Genomic DNA, 14,704 nt, shown 5'->3' with positions numbered 1-14,704 from the left:
ACAATGGGCAGCACATTGAACACATTTTATAAGTGGTCAGAAACTTGTAAATAACTCATGAAAGAATAAAGTTACGTTGAAACCAAGCACACCATTGTTTTTCTTGTGACATTACCAATAAGTTTGATGTGTCACATGGCCCTCTTCCTATTGAAAAAACAAAAGTTGTATCCAAGATGGCCGACTTCTAAATGGCCACCATGGTCACCACCCATCTTGAGGAGTTTGCCCCCTCACATATACTAATGTGCCACAAACAGGACTTTAATATCACCAACCATTCCCATGTTATTATGGTGTATCCATATAAATGGCCTGTATTTCTTGCCCTTTCTCAGGTTTCCTGAGGTGTTGACATATTTGGTATCTGCACCTTCTGATTTTAAGGTCCCCCTGATAGGCTTCAGGCACTCTTTGGAGTTTGATGTCATCCCTGACATATTCCTGACCACTCTAGTGAAGTGCCAAAAGGGAAAGAGAGAAAGTCTTTAAAATACTTCCATATACATTAATAACTTGAAACTACACTGGAATGAAGAACAATCTTCACCACAGGTAAAATTAAAAGGACAAGAAAGGAGGGTGTGTGTGTGTGTTACAAATACCAGGTTTACGTCATATACACGTGTGTGTATATATGTGTGTGTATATGTATATGTATGTATGTGTATATGTATATGTATGTATATGTATATGGATATCAGAATCAGAAAGGGTTTATTGCCAGATGTTGAGCAGGTTTACAACATTAGGAAATTGCTGCGGTGCTTCAGTGCAAACATACTGTCATAAAAATATAAAAATAAGAATAAGAATTAAAAGTGCTAAGTGGATAGATATATACATGATATATACATGAGTGCAGGTGGTGATCAGTGCCAAACATGGAATGATGCAGTGAACACAGCGTAGGGTCATGTGTTAGTGGTGGGAACAGTCATATGGTTATTGTTCATGTGTCCAACAGCAGAGGGGAAGAAACTGTTCTTATGGCGAGAGGTTCTGGTGCGAATGGACCGGAGCCTCCTGCCTGAGGGGAGCAGGTCAAACAGATATGTCAGATATATATATATATATATATGTATATGTATATATATATGTATATGTATATATATATGTATATATATATGTATATGTTTATATATGATATAAAGTGGTATATATATATATATATATAGTATATATATATGATGTATATATATGTTATAAGTATATATATATATTATAGTATATTATGATATTATATATATATGTATGTATATATATGTGATATGTATATATATTAGTGTATATGTATAATATGTATTATATTATATTTTATAATAATAATATTAAAATTAGCCTATGTATATATATGTGTATAGTATTATATGTGTTATATATAAGTATATGTGTGTATATGTGTGTGTATTATGTTTATGTATATTATGATGCTGTATGTATGTATATGTATATATATATATATATATACGTATGTATATATATGTATATATGTGTGTGTGTGTATATGTGTGTGTATATGTATATATGTATATGTATATCACACTGTATGTATTTCATGGTTTATTTTTTTTTTCCAAATTTATTTTTTAAATGTTTAAATCTATTGGAGATTGCTTTGTTCTCTATGGTGTGTTTGTTCCCCAGATCAAAGTGGAGAGATAATATTTCACTGAGAGCTTGACTAAGAGAAAACACACAAGCTTGATAGTGCTGTTAGTTAGATTTGCAGATAAGAGATGTTAAAGGATATAATTTGAGGGAAGTCTGGAAGTGAAAATATCATGGCCAAAGATATAGGAATCATCATATTTTGTCCGACTTTTATGTTTTTTATAAACTGGTTATTACATCGGAATTTCCAATTTATGAACGCCGAAATATTAAACCTCTACATTTTGTTCTTTGTTTTCCTCCTGTCTGCCAAGCATGGAGATTGGGCAAAAAAAGTATATCTCCATCCTCACCAGAGGGTGGCGTTGTGTCCGAGGTTTTAAAGCCCCTCCTCTGAATACACCTTCTGGTGTACCCTTCAGTGACTCCTCGGAGAGACAATAATTTTCACGTGTAAATTCGTGTTGCAAAATCCAGTCGAAAATTTGGTATTTCGATGCGGCCATAATATGCAGCGACTGCTGTTTAACGGGCCTTGGAAAGTGAACCTATGTTCTTCCTTCATAAAAAAATAATAACAGCTGAGTTGCAACGTTATTTCCACTATCCACGGTTTCTTATTTCAGCCCAGGGAGGCCGTTCTCTTGGGTATTATTGTTACAATCTTTTCGACAGCCTTTGAACGCATCGCGTCTTCCTCGGTTGAAAGCCGCGCCTGCTTCGCTCTCTGTGGGACCGGAGGCTGATCGCGGGGAGAAAGACAGCCTATCAGCAGAAAAAGAACCACCATGTGAACAAAGGGTATATAAGAAGGGACACCAAGGTGCAGAGTTGTCAGGGTGAGAACTTATCTGATTGTCTCACCACCGCTAGGGCAACGTTTTCAGGGCTCGGAAGAGAGCGAATGGACAGAGCCGGGAGAGGATAGGACAGTCCCTCCAACGGTAAGACCCCACCGTCCGCCTGGCCAGCCGCTTTTACATTGTGCCTGTGTCCGTCCGTCAACCATTAGGGGGGAAAGAGGAGAATTTAACCTTGTGAACCTCTGAGGCAACGCTTGCTTTCTAGAAAAGGGGCACTAGGCTTATTATAGGTGAACGACAAAAGTCATAATTGACTCTTAAGCTATTGTTTAAAAGTTTCTCAAAGCGTGCTGCTACGTGTCCCATTCACCAGCTACTATAACGGCGAAACAGAAGAAAAGTTGTAAATAATGAATACTTTCCCAGCTTTTCTCACTTCTTTATTTCATGCTTCTTATTCTCGGGTTCCTCTTTTGCTGTGGAAACTCGGTAACACGCCATTTGGAAGTGGACGTTTAAAAGAAGGTGGCCAAAATTAAAGTCCAGAAATAGTGAAATCCTTCATTGAACACATCCTCATTAACCTCAGTGTTACACAGCGAGGTCCGCACACAGAACAAGTGTGGACGCGTGGTTGTGAGCGCTGTTGTTACTCCCTCTGTACAGTTGTAAGTGAACACATGGCGTCAGTGTTAGTAACCCTACAGTAAAGGGTGATTTTACAGCCGAGGAATGCGTGATGGTGTGGCCCAAATGCTTCCTCGCACATCTGTTTGATATTCGGTAGCTGCAGACTCCGGCTGATATGAGAACGAGTCAGTAGTGAAGACATGAGGTCTGCAGGCTTGTGATCGGATTAACTTCCAGGAACAGAATAAGTCTGGAATTTGGAGTAAAAACATAGCCAGAGATCTGCTTCTGAAGACTCATTCCCCATCTTATGTTTAGGTGGGGAATGGTATTGTAATGGGATACTTCAAGTTGAAGTGGGCGAACCACCTGCTGTTCTGCCCAGTTTATTTTAAAGCTTAGATGAATGACTGAGCTTTTGTCTGAACAGTCCTTGATTGTTCCTACATGTCTTTGTTTATGTGTAGAAGAGGTTTATTGTTGCTCTCTGGTCTAAAATGATGACAAGATGGCCTGTCAAGACAGTGGTCATTTTGTGTGTTTGTGGCTTGGCACTGGTGTGAAGCACTGATAGATTTAAAACACTAAAATCATCATTTTTGGGGTGTATTTGATTTGGCTCAATATGAAAGATACCCATCACAATCACTAATTTCTCTAAGAAAATGTGCACTTGTTGACATTATTGTTTAAAAAAAAATCTAGAAAGGGCAAGCAGCGATGTTATTACAGTGAGCACTTCTGTTTACAAAAAGTGGTATAGAAGCCTTTTTTCTGCACACTCATGTCCTCTACCCCTGCGTGTTTGTGCGTGCAGGTGTGCCCACATATTTCTCTCTGCATGTTTGTGTGTACTTTAGTTACGCCCATGACCCACTGTGTTGTGGGACATGGGTCAGGTCTTTTTACAGAACAACAGGGAGTGTCCTCGTCGCTTCATGTTGTGCACTTTTGTGCATAAATGCTTGGTTTAAGGCTATAAGATGAAAGCAAGTCTCCAGGAAAATTAGTTCAAAGCCAGTCAGAGTTTTTCCTGGCTCACAGTAACGCTTCGGGGGAATGACTAAGCGAGTAAGCATGATTGGTCCTCATACAGTAAAGGCACCAAAACAGGAGTTGAGGATCTAAACACATTTCTTTTTGAGTAAATAAACCCCAATTAATAAAGCGAGTTAAAAATTCATTACAATGTTGGTGATTGTTTTCCTTTAGGTTCCTGATAACTTGTCTTTGGAGTTTCACAGAATTTCCTTGACGCAGGAAAAATACTTTTGATTTAACGTCCTCTTGAGTGAGAGACGACTGAGCGTCCATGTCTTCGGTTCGCTTTGTGCTACTTTCTCCCGAGCACAGACTGACTGGGACTAGAGCGCTCTCCTCCTTCCTACTGTAATTGGTGCCATCTGTTGGCTGTGTTAACATAGTCTGAAGAATGCGGTGATCCATTATTCACGACCTCCTTCGTTACTGTGGACATGAGCAGCCCATATCACGCTGGTTCAAGCCAAACTTGTCTGGAGGAGTAGATTAATAGTGCCTTTGAGTGCCACTCTGAAGATCTTTACCTGGGGGTCCTGGAGTGAGATGCTTTGTGGGTTATTGCCCGTTTCCCTAGAATCAGCCTGTTTTATTTCTTACCTCCTATTGTTTTTACACGCTTTTATTGTCTTCCTTCACTTTGACCTCTTTTTAAGTTTCTCCTAGTTTCATCCTTAAACACCAAGCCTGCCTGATGGTACCTTTGTACTTCCAGCTGAACAGTCTGTATATTAAAATACAAACCAAACTTTAAAACAAGAAACTTGATTTTGTATATGACCTTTTCCAAAGTTGGTTGTGACTGACAGCAGAAAATCTTTCTTTTTCAAGATTTTCTGTAAACCAACCATAAGTAAAAGCTCATTTGAAACAAAATTATTGATGCTTTGCGTACAGTCCTTGCCACTTATTCTTCTTCTGCCCTCTTTCTCATCGATCGTCTTTCAGGTAGCAGACACGTATACCATGCCGACTAGTGATGGCCCCAGCAGGTTCCCGGTCTTTGTGCCTCCACCTCAGGGCAGCCAGAGGTGCCCGGGTTATGTCCCCGGACGAGTGGCTCCAGTCCGCTCGATGCCACATGCCAAAACGCCTCCGCCTCCACCGATAAAACCTCATGGCCCGCCGCTGGGGCGACAAACAAGGGTCACCTTGTCAGAAGAGAACCAGCGTAGGGAGGATGCGCAGAGGCTCCAGCAAAAGCTAAGAAAGAAGACTCTGATCTGCTGTGGAGTGTCGCTGGGGGCTTTCTTCCTCACTCTTATCCTTGTCCTTAGCCTCAGTAGTGGTCCTGAGTTAGATGGTGATTATTTATTATGAATTTCCAGGCTTCTTAACCATTTCTGTATGACTTTTAAACATCTTTGTGTACATCTTTCTGTTCATATTTACAGAGAATTGCCCAGATCACAACCCATCTCTCAGTAACTGGAATCCAGGTCACCAACCCCAGCGGGCTGTCATTGTCAGGAGAGGAGATTTGTTTAGACTGGATGCTTCTGCTACCTTACGCTCACTTACCATCCAATCAGGAGGTAGGCACATCACAAGGTGTCTGACTTTTGTAAAGTAGCTTTTTAGAGATGTAACACAGATTGAGTCACAGTAACCCAGTTGTTATTATTAAAGCTCAGTTTATGAACTTTTGGATGGAACATACAGCAAGAATGAACTAAACGTGTTTTCTTTGACTTCTCACAGGTCGGGTAGTTTTTGCAGACAGCCATGACGGCTCCAAAAACATAACATTGAGAACACATCACATCCTCATAGAAGAAGGTGGCGCCCTTCACATCGGTTCGCCCAAATGTCGCTACCGTTCCCATGCTATCATTGCCCTCATGGGCCGTTCCGACAGCGAGGCTGTCTCCGAGGTCCCCGCATTTGGCCGCAAGTTCATTGGCGTGAAAGCCAGTGGAACTCTGGAGGTACACGGGACTGAGAGAGTTTCCTGGTCTCTGTTAACCAGAAGCATCCCGGCGTCTGGGGTGGCCACGGGGGGTTATGCCTTCCAGCGAAACTTCAGCCGAGGCATCCACCTGCGCGTGGTGGACCCGGACACGGCTGCTCTGCTGTTCTCAGAACGCTACGACACATACGATTCCCGCAACGACAGCCAGCGGCTTGCCCAGCTGCTTCGCTCCCTTCCGGTGGGCCGAATTGTCACTCTCGCCGTGGGAGACTCTGCCGAGAGAAATCTTGGGCCAGAAACCAGGGAGGTCATCAAAGAGAAACTCGGCAGCAGATTTGTTCTGGATCTCCAGTACAGGTAAACGCTGCTGCAAAAGTTGTGAATCATCTGTGTTTGTGGTCACCAGTTCAAAGTCAAAGTCAAAGTCAACTTTATTTGTCAATTCTGCCACATGTACAGGACATACAGAGAATAGAAATTTCGTTACTCTCAAACCCTAGATGAAATAGCAAATGAACATTTAAATATAAGAGAGTGATTAAAAAAATGCAAATAAAATAATTAAAAAGTAAACATTTAAATAAATACAATACAATTTAACAAGAAAGCTATGCAATATACAATATTCAGGTAAGGGTAAATGACATTGAGTGTAATTTACCAGTTAAACTAAACCCAGTCACCTTTGACGCGTCAATACTTTCCTCAAGCTTTTTGTCTCACATCCAGCATCCCTGGAAAAATGCCTTTTTTTTTTTTTTTTTTTTAAAACTTGGCTTTCTGTTCATTTAGGATGTTCCCTTGAATCAGTCATAGTTCCTGTTTCCTTTGTGTCACTGCTTCACCAGAAAAAGGAAACATGTACAGGATAACAGGGTCATGCACAGTGTTTTCCAGGATTTGTACAAAAATGTGGCAACTAAGGAGATTTTTTTATTTTTTTTGCCCTTCAGAAGGACCAGGTCCAGTCGTGGTCACATGAGGTGATGCCTTATAAAACTAACAAAAAGACAGGATTAGACTGAGTTCGTGGCTGCCCATATAACCGTAATGCCACCACACTGGAGCATGTGGCTCAGGACTTGACTTTTGAAGCGGTTTCCCTCAAATCTAGAGTGGCGCGGCAGGATCAGACTATAGAGCGCGTGAAGTGGTTGTTGGAAGTTAGGTTTGTGCGTTAAGACTGTTTCTTCTAATCCTCTTACTGTGGGTTTTTATAGCTTCAGACTACAGTTTATCATGTACTGAAATCACACAAATCACAAAGTGTTTTTTGCTTTGTTTGTTTATGTTGCTGTGGCTGTGGATTAAGCATTATAATGAATGCCTTCTCGTGGAGATGGAGGAGGGAGTGGTGTTGCAGATTTTCTCAGCAGTTTGTCATTTGCGTCAGTGCTTTACCAGCGTGCATACCTTGTGACCTCCAGCTTATATTTGATTTAATTTCCACAGGTTTATTTCGGTGGGTCCGCCCATCCTTCCTTACAGCGATGCACAAATCTGTTAGCCGCTGCTTCTTGCATGTGACCCCTCTGTCTTTTAACCACAGTGTCTCAGGACAGTACTCAAACACGAGAAACACGCATTCATAGTGGTCTATAGTGAGTTCACCTCTGGCCCCCACACATTAGCAGTTCCAGTTAAACAATGATGTTGTCAAAGGTTGATTACCAAATCAAGGGTATGACGAAAATAATAAAAAAAATAATAAAAAAAGGATCCTTTTTTTTTTTTTTTTTTTTTCTCCCTTTGTTGCGTCTTTAACCATCTGACTCAGCTCTGATTTACTGAGCAAACATGCACACAGGCAGCAGCAGGTCAGTTTGCAGAAAGTCACACGCTGTGGCTCTAATGAAAGACAAGAGTGGATGCCCCAGATGGATCCTGTTTGTGTATCACTGAGGTGTGCTGTTCCATGTCACAGTGACTCACATCTACAAAAAGACACCTTTGTAGAAGACTGTGATTATGCCAGCAAGATGAATTATTTTAAACAGATAGTGTCTTTGGTGAATTGGAGTACAAACTGCTGTTTATATTAAGATATGTTGGGGTTTTTTTCCCCCCAGGTAAACACTGGCATTATTAACGCACTTGAATCATCTTTTATCATGTCATCTTCAGATATGACATGAGTGGCAGGATTGGCTGTAGATTCCCTTTACTTCCAGATAAAATGGAGCTGAAGAGGTTAAGTATAGAGTTGACTCTGGGTTTGTTTACCGCGTGCGATGAGCCAAGCAACTGCTCGGTGGAAACAAGATCACTTTGATTGAGTCTGGATGGACAACTGCCGACCCAGATACAGTTCCACGGGTTGCATGAATGGTAAATTGTGTTTGAAAGGTGTATTGGTCAGCCTGATAAAATCTTGAAAGTTTATAAGTAGACTAGAGCAGCTGCCATGAAATGTTTTTGGTATTCATGAGGGGGAAAAAAGAGAAAAGCAGGAAGCCATTCTTTAGAAGCTAAGGGCATGATATTCGCAATATCCAAGACTGTATGTCTCATACTGTGCTGTCTTATTTTAGATCGCACACCCTCAAAAGCCCAGCCAGTGTTATACGCCATCCACACCCTCGAGCTGCTTTGCTCAAATGATTCCAGCCTCTCCTTATTGAATCATTGTAATCTCATTTAAAATAAGCTTTCTTGGCATCTTGGATAGGGAGGACCTGGAACAAAAGTTAAAACAAATATAGCTTTAACACATCCACCCATCCCTTCCTAAATTTTCCCTTAATTATTTCAATAATCCCCTGACTTGTGTGATATCCGCTGGTTTTCTACTTTTTCGCTTAAATGTATTTTGACGTTCTCTGATATTCACTTTCTTGCTTTTGACCCACTCTCCTGCTTCATGCTTATCTCAGACATTTGCTTTTGTCAATGAGCACAGTGTCTGCAATTTGCATTGTCTGTGGAAATAGCTACAGCTACATTTATCACTCAATACACGTGGTTTTATGTCAGTTTGTAAGAATGTGGTTAAAGTACAGGGTCTAAAACACCATCACTGACTAAGCAAATATGCACAGGTAACATTATTAAAAGTAGTTATGTGATAATGAACCAGTAATGGGTGTCGATTATTAGTTGCAGCTAGGCTTTAAGCTCTTTTTTTTATTTTTTATTTTATTATGATTTCTTCGAAAATAATGTGAAACTCATGACTTCCTCTTTTCCATTTTCTCTGCGACCTTCCTTTTAACTCCTTCGGTCTTTCCAGGCAGGCGTGGGCTTTGGTTTCTGTGATAGGCGGTGGAAATGCATCATGCTCGGAGGATGTTAGGGAACACGAAAACCATGACACAGGAGGAAGAGCTCTGGCAAGACGGAACTTCACCACTGTTAATGGAGTGGGTTTCTCGGTCGCTGCCTATAGCGAGTGGAAGACTGGTAAGAAATAACGAAATCCAAAACGAATCTCAACTATTTATTCCTAATTAATTCTTGCTTTCTCGTGAACTTTTGAGAAGCTTAAGTCAGAATTAGTGCTCAGTGGAAATGAATTTTTTCAGAACACAGTTTTATAGAGATGCGTGCATGGCAATTTATTATTATTTTCTCTGACCTTTGCTTTCTACCATGACCTTTTTAAATTCTTAAGTAAAGTGCAACGTGCCATACTCTGAAAACCATACCCAGTGGGAAAATAAGGCAGAAACATCAAAGAAATACCTGCTAAAGAACACATTTACCCTGCTGTGACCAGGCTAATGTTGGCTAACTAGCAATTAGAACATGAGCTCTAGTTAACTGGGGTACTTGTACTTGTTGCCATAATGAGCTGTGAGGTCACTGCAGTCTGGTCCTTGGTTATTTATTTATTTCAAAATAAGATGGTAATGAATCAATGTGTGACACTCTAAATGGCTTTTATTTTAAAAAGACTTTTTGGGAATGCCACAAACTCTCGGCTTGCTCTTAACAGGGAGCCGTCACTTTTTTTACTCCCTTCAATAGTTATCTTTATAGATTACATTTTTTTTTCTTTTAGTGGAAAGCCTTTATGTCAACAGTCTTGTGCTAGAAGTCAAATCAATGTTTTCTTTAATTGCAGAAGACTACAAAGCGTTAGCCTTCCTCCCTCTGTCGTGCTGTGCTCGACCTTATGTTTCATTTAAAATCCAATATTGGTCTGTACCCCTCAGGTGTCCCTACTGCAGGCTTCCAGGTGGATGCTGTGGACCAGGTGGTGCTAAACCTGCAGGATGAAGTGCAACAGACATGGCTACCAGGGGATCGCATCGTAGTTGCCAGCACGGACTACTCAATGCACCAGGCTGAAGAGTTTACCCTGCTGCCCTGCCCTCACTGTAACAGCCGACAGGTCAAGATACAAGGTGAGAGAGAGAGAGAGACGGCCATTGGTTTCTTCAGCTGTGTCAGTATTTGCCCTGAGGGGTTATTTCTTGGTGTTTGGGAGCTACTGTCACAAACAGTACAAATAGGAACTGATGTAGAGAAACATTTCATTTTTACAAAACCTGTGTGAAGACTAGTAAAAAATCACTTATGCTCCTTTGTAGTTAATAAATGTGATTGGTAGACGTAGGGCCATTAATCCTTCGGTCCGGCGGGATCTCATTTCCTTTTCAGCTGTTATGGTGACGTAAGATTATTGGAAAATGCTAAGGAGAGACTGTCAGCTTATTTCTTTTAAAAGCAGGGCCATCTTATTATAACCACGGGGCGGTTTATGGATTTGGATGCATCACCCCTTCTTCACCTCCTCCTGTTTTCTATTGTTACGTTAATAAACTACACTGACAGTTTCGCAGTTTGTCCATCTCTTTATCAGACATGTTTCCTGATCTCATTCCTCTGTTGTCAACTCCCTTCCTGGAGAGAAGGGTGTGTTATTGTGTGTGTGTGTGTGTGTGTGTGTGTGTGTGTGTGTGTGTGTGTGTGTGTGTGTGTGTGTGTGTGTGTGTGGGTGTGGGCTGAATTTAGTGTTTCTGTTACCAGGAAAGGCTGAACAGTTGAAGGCCTGAGCTGCCACATATCATCTGTGGCAGAGAGTATTTTGTGCGTTGATGAATATTGTTTCATACGTGTTTGATTACTTTTGCTTTTACATGTGTGTTGGTTTGGTGGGTACTCTTTGGGGTGTGGTTAGTTAATGTTTGAGCGGGAGCTGCCATACGCGCTAAATGTGGTTTACAGTTGAAAGGGTGCTAGGTGATGCATCATCTAAACACAAGCAAGCCGTTATTGTAGTGTTTTAGTATGACTTGTCCCGCCTCAGAAACCAAATCGTGTTGCTGTGATGTTTAATTAAATGTTTCTGTCGCCATACTTCTAATTTGCTTTCACACAAAATAACAACTTGCACCCGTTTCATGGTTTCTTTACATATTTTTCTTTAAGAGTTTTAAGAATTTCTCCTTGTTGTAGTATTTTGACCTCTAGTTTTATCTGTCTGTGCTGCTCAGGGAAGCCTCAGTATAACCATACCGGAGAGATCATAGATGGCATCGACATGCGTGCCGAAGTGGGTCTCCTATCCAGAAACATTCTCATTTATGGAGAAATGGAAAACTCTTGCTACGGAGACAACATGTGTCAGTTCTACAACCATGACACCTTTGGAGGCCACATCAAGGTATGCATGTGTACCATGTTTAGATATCTTTATGAGGACCAAAAATTGGAATGATACTATATTTGTGGGGACCAACAGTGGGGACAAAATGCCTGTTGACATGAGTTTGAAGGCATTTTTGAGACTCAAAATGTGGTTTTAGTGTCAGGGTTACAATTAGGTTTTGATTATGGTTAGGCTAAAGGTTAGGATTAGGCATTCATTTTTGATGGTTAGGGTAAGCGGCTAGAAAAAGCTTTATGTCAATTAGATGTCCCCACAAAGATATGAAAACAAGACTGTGTGTAAATTTATTGCACATTTACTTTGTGCCGATCTTTCTGCATGAGGTGGCATGACTGTACTTTCCTGTTAAAGGTTGCTATTCAGAGTCTGTTTGACAGTTTCCTCACTGTGAAGATGAACGGTGCATACATTCTACATTTGTGTACTGGCCTATGTGAGAGGTGTTGTTTACCAGTTTCTGTTTGAATCTATATGAAAGACTCTTCTTCAGAAGGCTCAGCACAAACTGCAAACGCAGCAGGCACATGAGGATTAAACATGTAGATTTATCTCTGCTGTCTAGCATGGGTCCCAGTGTAGTCGGTGAGCTCACTGTAATTTTGTATGATTTCATTCAAATTGGTGGCAAATGGACGTAAACATTCCTCAGAGTCTATGTAATTTGCCCCCCATGTGCTAAACAAAAGACTTTGTTTCCATGTTAACAGCTTTCTAACTGTAACCTCAAAGTACACCAGACGGACACATGAAGCTGAAAAGTCAGCGTTTTCTTTGTAACTAGGCCTTCCATGCCGGCAAAAAGCCATCTGTCATGTCTGCCAAATCGAGTTTAGCACAGTTCAGCACCATGCGTTTCATGTTTCAATTCATCTGTCTAGTGAGTTGCCCTTTCTCTTATTTTAAGTCAGGTTGACTCTGTGGAGTGGAATCTATTGTTGAAACAATTAGTTCGTGTGTGTGTGTTTATGTAAGCGAGGGTGAGGGTCAGTGTTTACTGTGCGTACTTGAGTTTCAGTGAGCTGAAAGGGTTGGCCAATACCTTCTTAACAGAAACCAGATCCTGCTGATTTTGCCATACCCACAAAAAAGACCTCCTAGACAGCACTGAACATTTGTTTGTATCGTTTTATTTGTATGCATTCATGTGTGACTATGTGCTGTGCGCATCTCTGTGCGTGCGTAACTTTTAATTTATGCTTCTGTAATTCACGGCTTATTCACCAGCATCAGGGGTTTTGAAACAGCTCGACTCACAGAGCGCGGTGCCAGATGGGCTAAAGTTTATATCCCAGTGCGGTCACTGACGAACGCAGACAGTTGTAATGGTTTAATTTATTACTTTAGTCAGCCAGCATTTGTTACGCGGACCACAAGTCCGGCGTCATTTGCTTTTGTCGTGGGTGGGAGCTCATTGTACTCTCTCCTCAACACCTACAGATTCTCAGTAACTTCTCATCAGTGCATCTGTCCTACGTGGAGTTAAAGAACATGGGTCAGCAGGCTAGAACAAGCCGCTACCCCCTCCACTTCCACATGTGTGGGGATGTCGACCAGAAGGGAGGCTATGCAGAGGCCACCTTTGTGGACGGACTCTCCATACACCACTCCTTCTCCCGCTGTCTCACCATCCACGCCACCAACGGCCTGCTGGTTAGTAAAGCCTTTTAAAATGTGTTGAATATGTCACTGTATGTGAGAATGTAGAAAACCATACATGAGTCATAGTGTTAATAATGAGCAGCATATTGTGGGAAACTGGTGGTTTGTCACAAAGCTCATCAACTGTATCCTCCAACGCCTGATTACTGTAAAGGCTTGCATCCTTTCTTTTTCCCTATCTCCTTTATATTCACTCTCAACCTTTCCTGTTCCATCTCTTTCACACTTATAGAATATCTTAGTCTCTTTAGAAAGATGTAGAAGTTTTTAATATACAGTGGTGTGTTTGGCCTTTTCCTAATTTCCTGTTTTTGTATGTTTGACACAATTAAATGTTCCAGATCATCAAACACATTTAAATATTAGAATACGAAATTAAACACAAATTGTAGTATCTAAATTAAGATGTTTTATTAAGGGGAAAAAAATTCCAAACCTACATGCCTCCGTGTGAAAAAGCGATTGAACCTAAGCCTAATAACTGGCTGGGCCACCCTTAGAAGCAACAACTGCAATCAAGCGTTTCCAATAACTGGTATTGAGTCTTTTAGAGCACTGTGGGGGGTGTTTGGCCCGCTTATCTTTTCAGAATTGTTGTAATTCAGCCACGTTTAAGGGTTTTTGAACATTAACTTGCTTTCTACACTTGTACTACAGCATCTTAGTCTGATTCAGGTCACTCCAGAGTCTCCTTTTTTTTCTTAAGCCATTCAGAGGTGGAGTTGCTGGTGTGTTTTGGATCATTGTCCTGCTGCAGAACCCAAGTGTGCTCCAGCTTGAGGTCACGAACAGATTCTTTGATGAAAACAGATGTTTTGGTAGACAGCAGAATTCATGGTTAGATTTACCACAGCAAGTCTTCCAGGCCCTGAGGCAGCAAAACATTCCCAGACCAGCACACTACCACCACCATATTTTACTGTTAGTATGAGGTGTTATGTGAAATGCTGTTTTAGTTTTATGCCAGATGTAACGGGACTCAGACCTTGAAAAAGTTCAGCTTTTGTCTCGTCAGTCCACAGAATATTTTCCCAAAAATCTTTGGGATAATCAAATGTTTTTTGGTAAATGTGAGACGAGCCTTCATGTTCTTTTTGGTCAGTTTTTGTCTTGAACTCTCCCATGGCTGCCATCGTTGCCCAGTCTCTTTCTCATTGATGAATCATAAACTCTGACTTTAAGCGAGACATGTAGAAGCTTAATGTTGTTCTGGGTTCTTTCGTGATCTTCTGGATGAGTTGTCGATGCTTCATCACTGTTCACAAAGTTTTTTCCATTTGTGTATAATAGTTCCCATCATGTTTCACTGGAGTCCCAAAGCCTTAGATATTGCATTGTAACCCTTTCCAGACTGACAGATGTCAGTGACTTTGTTTCCTAGGTGTTTCTTTAGATTGTGGCATGTTGTGTTGCTTTTTTTTTTTTTTTTTTTTT

General features: G+C 41.0%; 1 protein-coding gene across 1 annotated transcript in view; it reads left to right on the top strand.

Annotated features, from left to right (window-relative positions):
* The first annotated feature begins 2,296 nt into the window (after nucleotides 1-2,296).
* The window catches only part of cemip2 (cell migration inducing hyaluronidase 2), a 34,700-nt gene continuing 22,292 nt past the window's right edge, over nucleotides 2,297-14,704 (top strand). Inside the window, exons 1-8 of the mRNA XM_005922638.2 lie at nucleotides 2,297-2,558; nucleotides 5,034-5,388; nucleotides 5,480-5,620; nucleotides 5,787-6,354; nucleotides 9,227-9,396; nucleotides 10,152-10,343; nucleotides 11,436-11,605; nucleotides 13,049-13,261. Coding sequence (XP_005922700.1) covers nucleotides 5,052-5,388; nucleotides 5,480-5,620; nucleotides 5,787-6,354; nucleotides 9,227-9,396; nucleotides 10,152-10,343; nucleotides 11,436-11,605; nucleotides 13,049-13,261 — 1,791 coding nt within the window. The 5' untranslated portion in view covers nucleotides 2,297-2,558; nucleotides 5,034-5,051. The remainder of the gene's footprint in view (nucleotides 2,559-5,033; nucleotides 5,389-5,479; nucleotides 5,621-5,786; nucleotides 6,355-9,226; nucleotides 9,397-10,151; nucleotides 10,344-11,435; nucleotides 11,606-13,048; nucleotides 13,262-14,704) is intronic.

The sequence above is a fragment of the Haplochromis burtoni genome, unplaced genomic scaffold, assembly GCF_018398535.1.
Source record: "Haplochromis burtoni strain Fernald_Lab_line unplaced genomic scaffold, NCSU_Asbu1 Contig_62, whole genome shotgun sequence".
NCBI lineage: Eukaryota > Metazoa > Chordata > Actinopteri > Cichliformes > Cichlidae > Haplochromis > Haplochromis burtoni.
Note: the sequence above shows the minus strand (reverse complement) of the source record. Positions and strands in the feature narration are given on the sequence as shown.